This window comes from Hetaerina americana, unplaced genomic scaffold, assembly GCF_022747635.1.
Source record: "Hetaerina americana unplaced genomic scaffold, ioHetAmer1.1.p SCAF_10, whole genome shotgun sequence".
Lineage (NCBI taxonomy): Eukaryota > Metazoa > Arthropoda > Insecta > Odonata > Calopterygidae > Hetaerina > Hetaerina americana.
This window is the reverse complement of record NW_027286070.1, coordinates 54,281,947-54,298,332: the sequence shown is the minus strand read 5'-3', so window position 1 is coordinate 54,298,332 and position 16,386 is coordinate 54,281,947. Positions and strand designations below refer to the sequence as shown.

General features: G+C 37.0%; 1 protein-coding gene across 1 annotated transcript in view; it reads right to left on the bottom strand.

Annotated features, from left to right (window-relative positions):
- Positions 1–16,386, bottom strand: part of LOC139700334 (filaggrin-like) — a 103,820-nt gene that overhangs the window by 55,035 nt on the left and 32,399 nt on the right. The window contains exons 7-9 of the mRNA XM_071598974.1: positions 15,078–15,254; positions 12,338–12,514; positions 10,089–10,287 (exon numbers count right to left, since the gene is read on the bottom strand). Coding sequence (XP_071455075.1) covers positions 10,089–10,287; positions 12,338–12,514; positions 15,078–15,254 — 553 coding nt within the window. The remainder of the gene's footprint in view (positions 1–10,088; positions 10,288–12,337; positions 12,515–15,077; positions 15,255–16,386) is intronic.

Sequence of the window (16,386 nt, the reverse complement as noted above, 5' to 3'; positions counted from 1 at the left end):
GTTAGCAAAACTGTCAAATTCGACCGAACTTGGCACGCTTTTTTCGGTCTTGGCTCGTTTCCATTGGGATGATTGAGCTTACGTTTCCACGTCATAACCATAAACCAGACGACAGAGGTGGACAGAGTCCAACATCTCATTAGCAATGTTAATGCGTTGCTGTGTTTGGTCGAAATGGAGCAATTTTATTACGAATTTCGCGGCAACCCGTGCCATGCCCAAATCATTAGTAAAATTCGAATGGCACGAGCGAATTGATATGTTTAGGTCCTCAGCAATTTCTCTAACAGTGATTTGACGATTGGCCAATACTATTTTCTCCACTTCATCCATGTTTTCGTCTGTTGTTGACGTGCTCGGGCGTCCGGCACGCTCTTCGTCGTTCACATCTTCTCGGCACTCTGAGAACATTTTGTACCGCCGGGAAATGTTGCTTCGGTCCAAGTTAGCTTATCCATATGACACAGTCAACGTTCGGAATGCATCTGCGCACTCAATTTCGTTTTTCACACAAAATGTGATACAGATTCTTTGATCCATTTTTTGGAACAGGCAAACATCGAAAACAAGTCAAAACACGTCCAATCAAAACAGCTATCAACAATTAACTGAACAATTAAAATCGCCTAACTTTTCGGCATAAGTGAGAGACATAAGTACCAACATAAGGCCACAAAAAAATCGAAACTCAAGTATACGTAACCCGCGAAAATTCCAAATTCGCGATACTTTTTGAACAGACCTCTTATTGTAATCAAATTCTTTCCATTGCTGACTTAACTGCATATTTCCCCAAACATTCGTATCCATAACTCATAAGGTTAGGCCCAAAAGTAGTAGGGCTGAGTGAATTAAAAATAAATTATAGCCAGAATTGATACATTCACTCTTCAAGTCTTCGAAGCAGCACCCATGTGCGTCGCTGAAAGTGGTTTTTCCAAGTCTCATACGCCTTCTGTAAGGCAACGCCCGGAATGCTGCTAAGCTCCCTCGTCATAGTCTGTTCTAAAGCTTCCACCGAGCCGTGGTGACGTCCTTTCAGCATCAATTTGAGGCGGGAGAAAAGGAAGAAGTCTGGTGGGGCAACTTCGGGGCTTTAGAGTGGCTGAAGCAGGGTTACCACGTTGTACCGGGCTAGTTAGTCCGTTACTCAGAAAGCACCCGCCGCACCAACTTCTCACGCACCTTTCTCATGCTCATGTTTTCGGTCACATGTCATTGCTCATCACTTTTAGAAATACGAAGTTTATCAGAAACCATGCGAACGCTTAATCTGCGACCCCTGTCCAACAAAGCCTTCACGATCTTCACGAAGCCTCTTGCACGATTTTCGTCACATTTTGAGGTCGAAGGGCGTCCTGAACTTTCGGCGTCATCAACATCTTCTCTACCCTCCCGAAACAACTTAACCACTCAAAAACACCCGATCTACCCATCGCCATATCACCATAAGCCACCTTGAGCATGTTATGAGTCTCTCTCCCGGTTTAGACTACTTTCACGCAAAATTTTAAGACACAGCGCTGTTCCAAATACCGGTTCGTCGCGGAGCATAACGAGGTCACGTTATAGAGGTTTTGGAAAGGAATGATCTGCAAAGGCTGGGAGTTAACTGCCACCGGGCTCCAGCTTTTCGTAAGACTCCCCTCCCTCGATCCCAGCCAGATATACCGCCACCCGTCCGTCCGTCTATCCGGGAAAAAATAATTCATACTAATTTTGGGACAGACCTTTGCATTTAAAATCAACTCAATCAATTACTCTTGCGCTATTCGAATCTGATTCCCAGGATATTCGTTCACCGTCGTTCTTGGAACCAAGGTGCTTTCATTTAAGATATATTCTTTGAGAGAAATTCGACTGATTAGTTATTAGAGACATATAAGCCAAGTTGTCACTGAAATTTGTCCGTATCATTGCATTTCTCTCTTAACCGCGTTCCCTTCACTCATTCAATTTTCAGTAGATAGTGAATTTATTATCGATTTTTTCAATCATTATATATTCTGAATCCATGCGTGCTAAGATCCTCCAGTTGCCTCACCTCTTCGGTCCTTTTATGAATTCTCTACTATGTGGATTGCTAATTCTTTTCATGTTCACTTTTTTGTAGTTTGCCCTCTCCATCTCCATGTATAAAACTATCCCATAATTTCTCGACAACTCCCATTCCATTATCTACACAGCAGTGTCTGTAAGTATCTCTTAATATTTCTTCCTTAATGTTTCGGTTAAAGCTCAAGCATTCCACTTTCGTACATCGTTTCTCCTTTATTCTTTTGAATTGTAACCTACAACCAACTTCTTAATGCTTTTAATTTGCCATAGCTGACATAGATTTCTGTTATCTAGCGGAATATTTGTATCTTCAAAAGAGCCACAGCCCATTTCGAGGTTTTGTAAACTAACGATTCACACTCTGCAAAGTCAGAGATCTAACTGCTACCGGGCCCCAGCCTTTCCCGAGACTCCATTCCCTCGAACCCAGTCAGAGAAACAGCCACCCGTCCGTCCATTCGTGAAAAAATAAGGCAAACCACTTTTGGCGCAGACCTTGTAAGATAACTCTTTGAGGAATTATATATGCGTCGCTCCATCTCTACCTATCAGTATTAAACTATTCGTATTCGGCAAAATTGTTTTAAAAAACTGAAGCGTCATTCGACGAATGATTGGTGATCTAGATAACCTGTAACTCCTCGAAGGCAATGTCCAAGTGTGGGTGACGAAGAGAACTGAGCACCGACCTGGAGTTTCCACTTTCCTTTAGCTAACGTGTGCTCTGAGAAAAGCTTCATTTATGTTTGGAAATCAGAAACTCATCTCGGGAATAAAGTCTGCTGGTAAATTACTCAAGAACGACTGCTGTCTACGTTTCACCGGGTTGAGGCTGTCGTTGAGAAATACATAATGGAATCTCTGGGGTCTACCATCGGACGTTATTACTTGGCTATAGCTATGACATTATCATAATATTTCCAACTAACGCTCTTCCAAAATAACATTGTAAACTAAGGCAGTCTGCTGATTATGGCAGTGTCAAACGGATCAAGGTTCCTCCTGAAACGTGGCGTTTTGTTTGAAAAAACGTCCCAGTATGGACAACAACAAATTGAGTCATTTCGATTAATATAAATTAATGAGTATCGCTTGTAACGTGGTAGGTAGGTAAAATTTGCTATTTGGATTTGCTTCTACTGCACCTACGAAATTCCCTGGTAGACTCAGTGGTGGGGCTAGTTAACATGTTGAAGCTAGACTCGATTACAACCTCCCGAGCTCTAGCTCCAAAGGATTGGACGTCTGCGCACTGCATTTGTCCATGATGTTCCTCGTTCCACCGAGACACGATTGGCCTTGGTACCCTAAGACGCGGAAGGGAGCCTTTAGCAGCTTACAGATATGGCCGTGGGTTGATGCTGGGCTTTGCGCCAGAACTTTCTTCGTGCTTCAAATAAAGCGCTTCTAAAATAATCTTCATTTAGGTCTCTGGGTTGTCTAATCATCCGATCGGACGAAATACATCATATGCATTGTATGCATCACCCGCTTCGTTGTTGATATGGGAAAAGGATTGTTTCAGTGCAGGTCGTATAGAGACGTCAGTCATTATACGATACTGCTCTATCAAATGCAGGGGAATGTGGAAAGAATAACCATTATTGAAACAGGTTCTCCATTTGTCGATAAAAAATATTAAAATCTATGATACACCTGGATAAAATGTGATCTCTCTTGAGTATTTAATTCTTACCAAAAACAAAAAAGCATTAAGGTTCGGGAATATAATAGACAACGGCTTTTGCATTGCAGCTATTGACAGTAGTGTTGTTATGTTAGGCTGATTGAAACGTAAATAAAGGTATAAATCACTCATGAAAGCCGGCACCTCGTATATGCGAAATATTTCGACCCATGGACATAATTTTTGCGTGTACACGTTATCAAATCGCGTTCCCAATCCCTTTCCAATGTTCATCAGATTCCAGCAAACCCAATGTAAATGGATCTTAGGGCATTTTTGTCTCGTAATGCATTTATAGGTACTGTTATTCTTTTAATCGGTGCGTTTGTGTTCCTTATTGATTTTGGGAGTTCTTTGTGGCTTTTTTGCGTACTACCACCTACTTAAGCTTTAGCTGATCCTCAAACCAGTATCCTGCGGCATTCCTATTAAAAGTCATCGATCCATAAGTATTTTATGGAGACACCGGAGCTTAAGCTCCAGTTTTATCAATGGTACTATGCAGACCCTGATTGCCACAAAATCCCAATGATTGGCGAATGTATCATAGATGCATTTTCTTTGCCATCAGGTATGTTGTCTAAAGACTGCCAGCGTTTCTGAGAGATTTTGATGCCACCAAGGAAAAGTCGTCTAGATTTCTACTTTAGGTATTTCTTTTCGATAATTCTCCGTGTAGGTTTCGAAACACACAGTTTCAATCAATGGTTACACCAGAGAGGGAAAGCATTGGAGCCTCTTATACTGAGGCTCCTTGTTCATTCAGATTCTTATATTTCGCCCATATGCGAAATACGTATGAGCGTAAGAAAGGTAAGGTTCTAACACAGAACGATCTGTGTTTGTGAAAGTTGCAAGGCCGAACTTCATTCCCCATTGAGGAAGACGATTATTCTTTAATTTGTAAAAATCTGAGAAAATCAATCAATCTTTGTACTCAAGGATGTTGTTTAAAGCAAGGTTCATTAATGTGGGTTAATATAGAGGCTACGAAAATTTATAATTGGAAAATTATTTACTCGTTAATGAAATGTACCCGTAACTGAACTATTGCGCATCCAAATCTCCTATTTACTACCACTAATTAATTTCTTGGTTCCAAAAACCTTTCAATTTTAGGTAATTTTTAAGTAGATACGATAATAATGTGAATTAAGGCCGATTTTTTCGTACCACTGTGCGACGATATCGCTTGCTTTGTAGCTGCACGACTTTCCTCGCTCTTTCTTGGAACTTGGGAAGATACCAACACCAGCCTCCTCTCCGCAAAGTGGATAGGTTTTGTTATGTTGATATCAACGGTAGCAACGTTCGCAATCATTTGATGATTCATCAACCTGTTCGAAAAGGCATTAATTGCTTCGTTTAAAAAGCTGTCTCTTTTGGAAAAACTGTAGGGACAGCAACTGATGCAGGTGCCGGGGAAACTTCAATCATCTTTTTTTCAGCAAGTCCTGATAATTTCTTGAAGGTCAGCTAGCACTAGCCGTCAAAATTTCTTTGATATGGGGAGGCGATCGCCGAAGCCATAGTTGTTTACGATACCTTGCAAACGCTCATACCTGTAGGAGGGGGCAACTACCAGAGATATTGCAACGGATTTACGACCCCCGAGTAATTAATCACTGGCCAACAGGCGGGCACACTGTTCTTCCGTACCAGAAGGCCCCGCTAGTTAACTCCAGGCAGGTTTCCAATCATGTCTTCCACCCTGGCAGCTGTGCGTGAATCCAGATGGGAAAGAATGAAATAAATGAAATTCCGTGGTTTCATTTGTGATATCCAAAAGTATACTCTCCGAATCCGCCAATGAAAATCGCAATCACAGCATCTCATGCCAGTGCGGCGAGAGTTATTTCCCAACACGGCAAACTGCCGGTCAATTCAGCGCGTTTATGGGTGGAAACGGATCTTTTTTCAGTTAACCGTTGGGTTTTCATCCACCAATCGTCACAGCAATCGATTTGTCTTTCCTCTCCAAGTTTGAATTTAAGTTTAGGATGTTATTGAATCCTAAGGTATGTGGGAGATTAAAGTTTATATGGGATAAAGGGATAATTATTCACTTGGCTACTAAAAGATGTAGTCCTTCCATCCTTGTGGGTGGATAAATATTTCATCAACTTCAGCATGATGAGATAAGAATTATTTTAGCACTTTTTCTCATTGCATTTCTTGTTTAAAGATTATCTCGCTTTAATGTTCAGTTTTATTGAAGAATAATGAATGCAAAACCAACCAATTGGGTGAATAATTATTGATGATCCATATTTAGTTTTAATGTAATTTGCTTTTAGAATATAAGTAACGTAAAAATTGAACAATGCCACTTTTTGTGCTCTTTATGAAATAAAACCGAAGACGTGTGTGATATGTAGAACATATACGTGTTTTTGGGTTTATTCTTTGTGATACGGTCAAATAGGAGGTTTAGAATGAAAATCAGCATACCTAAACAATCTGGCATCTACCAAGGTGGGGAGTGTCATTCACTATAAGATAGACTGAATGCAATCTCTTTCATTTTTATTTCCTGAGTACAATAGAGATCAAACTTGGCTTAGCTTTGTTATTTGGCCTCACGATGCATGTACAACAGCATACTGAGCGTGCACCATATCTGATACCATATTACAGTGCACATGTTTCAGAATCATACCTGTAACTTAATATGTGGTGGAAACACGTGTAGGGATCAAAATGATTTTTTAATGTAAAAAAGAACAGGAATTTTACAGGTTTTAATATATTAACATTTAAATATGTACTTATTTACAGTAGATATTATTTGTTTTTATGCCTTTATCAACAATTTCCAAGCTAGTTATCCATCAATTGTTAATTTAATACTTCAAATCTTTTAATAGTTACACTCTGTTGAAGGCAACTTAATGTATTTCCATTGTCTCAAATCCAATTCTGGTATATGACTGCATTTTCTCAAAGGATTTCTGAAATAAAATAATAGGAGTTAATAACTGTCAAATGTATGAATGTATAGAAATAAAGGCAACTCTATTATGGAGAAAATACTGCAGTATAACCTTCTCAGTTATAACTGTACTCTGTTTTTATGTTAATAGGTTAGCACAAATGAAACTTTCTATTAGAGCAGAGCTATAGAAATTGGAATCGTAAATACATCTACTTGCTAATAGTTTATACCGCTGCAGTAGCAGCTTGAACTGTGGCACACATTTTAACCGCAATTTAGTTACGGCAACAAAAACATTTGATGATAAAATTAGCCCACCAAGAAATGGACTGTCATGTTACTTGGAGGATTCCTTGGATATTTTTGTATAGATAATGTGCGCGTTATCCATGGGAAAATACAATACTCTCAAACTCACTCATTAATCAACCAAATTCCTCATCCTTGTCTTGGAATCATATAATTATCGGTAACGTCCAATTTCTATAGTCATTCTTGAGTATCACTAATTATGCATCAGTGAATGTAGTTCTCCACAATTGTATCAGGTTAGAAACATCCCATAATTAATTTTTTTACTTGAGAAAGAGAGAAAGAGTTCCCTTTTAATATATAATGAAGCATACAATATGTTTTACGCAAGTACAAGGGTAGTTAGAAAGGTTCTTGGAATCATCATCATATGCTAGCACAAGCACAATGAGTTTCCCGTGAAGTAGTAGGTAATCTTTTATGAGTAGATCTGTGGTGCAGATGCCTCTCTGTTGTTGTTCCCGTGTAGTAATTTGTAAAGATAGAAAAAATTGAGATTCGAGAAGTGATTGAATACTTCATAAAGAAAGATTTGAAAGCAAAGGAAATTCATGCTGCCTTTCAGAACACTCTGGGGGACTCTGCTCCTTCATATTCGACTGTTGCCATGTGGACAAATGAGTTTAAGTTTGGTCTGGACAGCTTAGATAGTCCATGTTGTGGTCAGCCAAAATGTGCAACTTCCTCAGAAATTATTGCAATAAGTGCATAAAATGGTCATGGAGGATCGCTGACTGAAAGTGTAAGAAATTGCTGAAGTTGTAGGGATGTCATCTGAATTGGCATGTCCCATTTTAACAGTGGAATTAGGTATGGGAAAATTATTTGCTAGATAGGGTGCCGTGACTCCTGTCATAGGATCGCAAATGTATAAGAATGAAAATTGCCAAACAAAGATTGACCAATTCTGAAAGCAACCAAAAAGATCATCTGTGATGGTTTGCGACCACAGCTGAAACTTGGGTCCATGATTACAACCCAGAGATAAAACAATAGTCAAAGCAGTAGAAACTTGTTGATTTACCAACAACAAAGAAAGCAAAAATAATCCTTGCCGGATGGAGAATTTCTTCAAGTATAGAACTAACAGCCAAAGTAGACATGTATTTTGCAGGCCTGAAGGAATCTTATTCTTGAGATAAGATCAAGGCATTGAAACATTGCTGGGCCAAGTGCACTAGTGCACAGGGAGATTACATTGAAAATTTTTAAAAAATTCACGGAGGTAAATTAATTTTTCCATTCAATTCCAAGAACTTTTCAAATTACCCTCATGACTATTTCTCATTTTAATAATCTTATTCTCTTACAGTGCATAATCTACCATTTTACTTATTTAGTTATAACTTGTATAAGTATTACATAAACCCATCCACTTACACGCAATTGCTGTACATCCTAGATTATTTAAAAATGGACATTGGGGCTCTGTTTTCCTCCAGATGAAGACTTATGTCATTGAGTTGCAGTATTCAAAATAAAAGTAGAAGCAGAAATCTCAACAAAGTAAGAATGAATTCTTGGACAATAGTTTATGCTTGCAATATTTCATCAAGGCATCTGAATTTTGGATATATCTCCATCCAAAACAGATGTAGTCTTAAAGGAATATTATTAAAAGGTGTGGTATTACATGAGGTGATACAGTTGAACTCTTTTTTGATTGTTGGATAAATAGTCATTTAGGAATGAATAGATCTTAACGAGAAGTGCAGGTTATTGCTTTTCCAAGCTTTGCATGCATACATACTCTGATGAAAGTTGTCTAAAGGCATCTGGTTGCATGTAGGACACACTGTCTGAGGTGTCACATACAATGGTAGAGAACGTTACAGCAAGAATTGAGTTCAGTTGATCTGGTGGATAAAAAAATGTATATATGAGTTATAGATACATGCTATTAAAGTATGTATTTTAATAGCTGAAGGTATACCTCTATGAATACTAAATAGAAATCCTTAATTTAAGCTTATCAGCTATTTGAATAATGCCAATTTTACCATCTAAAGGAATACGTGTAAAAGTAATGTTTGTGATTAGTGAATCAAATTTTTCAAATCAAATATCATGAATACTGGTGATTAATAAAGCTGTATATTCATTCAGAACAACTCTTCAAAACAAGTACTTAACAAGTACCATTTAGGTGAGATTAATGGAGTCTTTATTAGACCTTAAAATCTTATTAGATATTTTCAATCAAAAAGAACACTATCAGGCTTCACCAGGTAGAATTTTCCATCATGGGGAACAGGAGAAAAAACAATCAATTTTACATTTAAAATGTATGCATGACCTTATTTATGCCTCGGTGCAGCATCATCAATTAATAAAACAGTCCATTTCATGACATTGGACATGGGCAAACACATTGCATATAAATTGAAAATGTAGAGTTGCACTGTTTTTTCCTGTTCCTCACATTTTTCATCCCATTGTGTAAAAAATGTAACCATGAAAATTTCCTTAGAAGCTATATATTTCATGTTAATATATTTCCAAAGAATTTTGCATATAGTTATCTAGCTCTTTTTGAAGACTGTATGATACTAAATATTTCCAGTATGTAAAATGTATAAGGTAGGTACATGTGATAATTAATATACATTCTCATATTCCTTGTACATATTCTTTATACATTAATAAATCAGTTAATCTCTGGTATAAGGTTTTAATGAATGCTCCCCGATCTCAGGATGAATGACTGTTAAGAAGAAGAAACACTACTCCTAAAAATAATGCATGGACTTACACCTGCTTAAAAACAACATTGATGGGTTTCTATAAAATTCAGTCTGTATAAAAATTTAAAAAGATTGCATATGCTGTATGCTGTTCAGACATTTTCAGGTACTAAATGAGGTATATATGTTATATAAGTCCATAGAAATCAACTCTTCTGATATTTGCAATTACATTAACTCATCTTGTATTCAAGTGGTTACCTTATATTATGGTTCCTGAATTTGCCATTTTGACATGGAGGGATGAGAATGTGTCAAGAAAAAGGTTCTCTTGTAAAAGTACTAATCCTTTTATTTTGGGGTATTTTTATAAAGAGCCTCAATAATCTTTTGATAAAATAATATACTATACCTTTACTAAAGGAATGCTTAAATCCTTTAGCATTGGCGAAGAATCTATCACCCAAACGAAGTCGGGCAAACTGTTCACCAAAGAGACAGCTACCGATTGGCCCTAAAATCCCACCATCATAAGGTACTTCCAGAAGTAGGCCAACCAATAGGTCAACATCATTAGGTCTGGAATATACACGTCTCAGATACTGTTTTGACTGAGAAAAGATGTAAATAGAAAATATGAATAAGCCAAATGAATATTTTAACCAAGCAGTGTACAGATATGTATTGGGGCATAACTACTCCAAATTTCCAAGATTTTTGATTTTATATTGAAGCAAGTCATTCAGCATAACATGAGAGTCAAAGAATTTTATCAACATTTTTGCAGGGAATTGGTTAAGTAAAATATTCCGGTTAAGAATTCCTAGTCAAGATGAATATGAATACACTCTTTTGCTGTTAATATTTTTTATACCTACCATCAAAAAGTGAACATTTGATTCAAGGCAAAAATAAACAATTTTAATGAAATTTTTATATCATTATCATTATTAGATAATTCATCGATTAAAGTAGGTTTTGGATGGACACAACTACAAAATTAATATTTTGTTTCTCCTAATAAAACACAGCACAACATCTACAACATGTCCCTCTGCATCTCTGTGTACTTCCTTCCTCCATTCATGCCATCCAACATCCATATCCTATGCCTGCCCCTACCTTGTTTACTTTATTATTCAAAATTTAACATTTAACATTCTTCTAATAAAATTTAAAGTTTAACATTCTCCCTTCTCTTAGTCTTCACAATCCCACTGCCAATCAATACACCCTTCATCCATTTTTCCTGCCTCCTTATGATTTCTCCCAACAATTCCCTCCCCTTGCCCACCATACCAGCTCTTCCTCATTTGCTTGCCTTAAAATCCATGTCATCTTCTCCATCTTTTTCCTTAACAACATTTCAACAGCCTTCAATCTACATCTATCATCCTAATTCAGTGGCCAAGTGTCCACACCATACATAACCACGTTCCATTTCCAAATTTTGACTAGCCTTTTCTTAACATCCTTACTCAACGTCCCTCCATGTTATCATTTCCCTTCTACTCATGAAAGTCTCTAGGCTTGTAAGGAGAGGTATCACCTTGCACAATTCTTCTCTTCCTATAACTTTGACCATTTTGGTCCAAAACACATCTAAGATATGAAAACTGTTCAACCTAATCTTATTTTAATGTTTAGCTGAGCTTTTATCTTTCTGAAAAATTGGATAACCTTTGTTTTATTTATTTTGATTGTCATACAATATCTATTGCATTGAATTTCCAATAAATCACTAATGCTTTCAAACTCTTGACTGACTGAAAAACTAGCACTTGGTCAACAGTAAAACTCACTATTACTTACAAATTCCCTTCCTACTTTCATTCCTACCTCCAGTTCTTCCCATACCTCTTTGATCATTTCCTCTACATATACATTGAACAGCACTGGTGATAATGTACAACTCTGCATTACAACTCTTTCTAACATAGCTCATCCAGATTCTCCGTTTCTAACATGACCCTGAGCAGTCTGAGACATGTGCAGGTTGCAGATTAGCCTCCTGTCCCTCCAATCTTTTCCTATTTTCAGCAATATACACATTAGTTTTTCTTAGTTCACTCTATCAAATGCCTTTTTTAAATGTACGAAACAGGCAAATATGTCCTGATTGTATTCTACATTCCTCTCGATTAGTGATCTCATTACTGCAATCACTTCATGCATGCATCTGCCCTTCCTGAACCCAAACTGATCATCCCCTAAGTAATCATTTGCCTTGCTGTCCATCCTTTTTTTGATGATCCTGAGAACCACTTAAGCTACATAGGAAATCAAACTTATTGTTCTGTAGACCTCATATGAGTAGCCTTTACCTTTTTTTGAATAGGAACCAATGAAACACAAAGACTTCTAGCCAGATTTGTTCCTTATGCATGTTACGAATCATTCCATATAGACTCTTCCTAACACATTTTCCCAAACCTTTTAGAAGTTCCATAGGAATGTTGTCCATCCCTACCGCCTTATTAGATTTCATATCCTTTAATACCTTTCTACCTCATCATTGAGTATGCCTGGACCTAAGCTATCTGCATCATGTTCTCTTTCTATCTAAGCTTATTGGCTAAAGTTCTTTACCATACCAGTTTTTTTACATATATATTCCTTCCATTGCCCTAGCATTTTTTTCTGTTTCAACTCTTACCTTACCTGACTTACATAGTCTCTATTGCAGCTTTCAATATCCCTTTTTTGTTTTATTTCCATTATTCTCAATTCCTCTTTTCCCTGATTCATGATATTCTCTACAGTCTGCTGATACTCCTTCCTTGTCACTCCAGTTAGTGCTTTTACATTGTCATTTAGTAACCTGCGCCCCTGCCTTATCTTTTTGAAACAGACACTACACTTCATTACAACCATTGTGGTCAGAGTCCGTATCCACTCCCGGGAAGCTGTGCAAATTGATCACACTGTTCTTAAACCTGCACCTAACCAGAATATAATCTAACTGATACCTTTTCTGAGTCACCTGGCATTTTCCATGTATTCTTGCACCTTTTGCAGTGTCTAAATCAAGTGTTGGTGATGACTAACCCATGTCTCCCACAGAATTCAATTACTTTCTCCCTGCGGTCATTCCTCATGCCTAAACTGTAGTCCCGCACCTAATCACAATCGCTTCCTTTGCTAACAGTCGCATTTCAATCTCCCCTCTTTGTCAAATGTATCCCTGCAGGAACACATGTGATTATGTCTTCTAACTGCTCGTACACCCTATCGACTTCTTTCTCCTTATGATTGCTTAATGGATGTATACGAGTACAATGACTAAGTTTGTTGGTTCTGCTTTTATGTCTACTGGTTATATTCTATCCATTACTTGTTCTAGGTTGATTATACTTCTTCCTAACTCTTTATTCAAGATTATGACATCCCCTTGTTGGCTCTCATCCCCTCTGCTGTATATTACTCTACAATTATCACTCCAGTAATCCCTGCTATTCTTCCATCTCACCTCGCATAGACCTAAAATATCTATATATCCCCTTCCCATTTCTCACATTATATTCTCAAATTTTCCTGTCCTCAACATTCTCCTAACATTCAAAGTTCCTATTCTAACTAATTTGGTATTCTTCTTCTGCATATTCTCTTCTGCTGCTGTCAGCTTTGCTTTGCAAGGTGTTCATGAGATGATGACCATGGAAGCTTGGACACCCCCACTGCAGGGCATGACATGTGGCCAATTTGGCCAAGTCCCAAAGTTGCCAGGACTGATAATCTCTTACTGTCCATCATAAAAGTCTTAGGAATAATAATTGAGGTAGTTACCCCTATCCTTCCTCAATAGTGTTTTTAACGTGACAGCATCCTCAATGGCTGCCCGACTGAGGTCAAAAGCCTTGGCAACAGCCTCACTAAGGAACAGATGCTGCATGGAATACCTTTTGTTTGGCTCCTAACCTTTGACCTATCTTCCATGGGTAACCCAGCATGGAGTAATTATTATTGCTCCTGCTGGCACAGCTCTAAGAGTTATCAGAATGCAAAAGCCCTTCCACCATGTCAAGTGTATAGTCAATGGGAGGGTTTAATATTATGTTTCTACACAATCTTTTTGCCATATTGTATTTTCCTAGTTAGTCAAATTTATGGGCTAATAAGATAAATTTATGACCTATCAAGGCAAATATATTTACGACATAATTATTGTGATTTGAAAGCAATAGAGCTGATTAATCTTGGTACAAGGCTCATACAATTTACCTTTTTATAGACTTTTTACTGAAGCAAACTGTCATTTTAAGAAGTTCTTGCTGGACAACTTTACGCAAGTAACTGACCTAATTGCAAGATATAATTATTTACTGCTGTTCAAATCAAGCATTAACTCCCAGTCAAATAATTACAGTAACAGATCCCTCAAACCTCTTTTATTCCTTTATTCTGAGCACTTACTGCATGTTGAACGTATGCATATGTCATTGATGTTCAACCTGTTAGCACCAGGTCAAATGTTGGTTTGGCTATTGGATTTGGCATTAATTAGGCTGAAACATTTCAGTCAATTCTTATATAGATTCACATATGAATATTTTGATGGGTATATTTTTCAATAAACTCTGCGTGAATATAGGATGAGCAAACAAATACAATGATAATTATGTATATCAACTCATCATCTGGGTATATATACAAAGAATTGTTTGATGCATTTTTCCTCTCAATTTATCCATTGAATCACCTAGCCAGAGTCTTTAAATATACATATGTCTTCTTTTTGACATCTGTCATCATTATTACATACATCTCATTCAGAGTCCTCTACAGTAGATATTCAAAATGACTTTTTCCTCAACAACTATTCAATCAGACAAGCAATCATGTCTGAAAATGAGTCCAATAAGAGAATCCATCTTCCCTTCTTTTCAGGGTTTTCATTAGCCTTTATTCTTCTCCTGCTACTAACATCTACATTGTTTATGAAATCCATCCATTTGATCTTCATCTTTATCCTCATAATTTCAATGCTTTCAATCTTATCGGTACTGTCTATGACTTACTATCATAGATAAATATGATTTAATAAGATACCTTCTTACCTATACACTTGCTATAATGGCCTTCATCAGATTTTTTTATGGTAGAATGGAATATTTGACTCTTTTACCAATTATTTCCTTAGCCTAAGCAGTAAAAATTATTAAAGTGAATGAACATGTGGTATTTTAATTAGATGGCTCTATCTCTTGATACTTGGGTTCAACAGAATACATGAAAGTCAAAATAGCTGGGTTAAGAAGGGAAAAATCACACCTGTTTTGTTCCTCCAAGCTAAAGGATGTCTGGGGAAGCATCTCAAAGTTTGATGAAAAATCAGCATTGGACAATATTTAAAAAAAATCCCTGATGGGTTGGTTAATGATTTTATTAAGATATATCTCACCTTTTTATGCAGAGTGTTATGATACTCATCAAATTCCTCAGCTCTCTTCAGACCACATAACACTCGGGCATCATTATATGTGGTGATTCCCATGTCCCTTCCCCTTTGAATATCATATGCTAATTGGTCCATTCCCGAAAGCTTTCCATTTTTAGCTTCCACTTCTAGATTCAGGAACTGAGAAAAAGGATCAATAGTAATGTAGAGAAATGAATAACATCTTTCATTTTAAAGAATCCCTTTCTGGAGGAATGAATATTAATGCTAATCATAAGGTTAGATATTAAGGTAAGATTTAATATCCATTTATAAGTATCGTCTGAATCAGAAGAAAATACTCACTCATATGCATGTCCTGTCCATGCAAGGAGTGAGATAAATATGTGATTAATTTTTCTGAGTTGGTTTTGAAGTGCATCCAGTTTTTTAAATTGGAAAATTATTGTAGGTAACTGTTTTATGTATTATATGAGAGGATGATATTATTTTCAAAATACAATTAGAGTGCTTACAAATGTTCTTGAAAGTAATAGCATTTTCAGGTATGAATCAATGGAAAAATATTTTGAAAAAATTCTTCTTAGCTTTGAGTTATTGAACTACTACTCATATTCAGCTTATTGCTATTCCCTCTTAGAATTGAGCAGAAAGTTTTTCTTCATAAGAGTGTCATTAAACAAGGCCACTACAATTGAAAATTATGAAAATGAATGCTGTTATTATGAAGTATTTAATGTCCTGGGAAAATACCGAGTCACAAAATACTCCTTGATCAAAAAGTTCCCGGAATAACCACCGTGTGGCGCTACCATCGTTCCGATTTGAGTTCTGTTTTTTTTGTTAAATTGGTACATCTGTTGTTGATATTCCCTTTAAATCTTAGTGTCATAACTTGACATTTGCAAAAGTTACGTAGCCAAGAGTACATCTATCTCTGTGTGTGTTGGCGATTTTTTACAATTGCAGAAATGGATTTAAATTTGCAACAACGAACTTGTATTAAATTTTGCGTAAAAAACGGATTTAGTGGCGCACGGACGTTGGAAATGTTGGAAAAGTGTTTCGGCAACGATTCTCTAAAAAAAACGGTCGTTTACCAGTGGCACGAGCGGTTCAGAAGTGGTCGTGAGTCAATCGAAGATGATGAACGCAGTGGCAGACCATCGACATCGAAAGTCGGTGAAAAAATTGATAAAGTAAAAGAAATGTTGGTCAATAACCGCAAATTAACCATCAGAGAAATAGCGGAGGACTTGAACATTGCCTATGGATCCGCCCAAGACATTGTGGTTAATGATTTGGGTTTCCG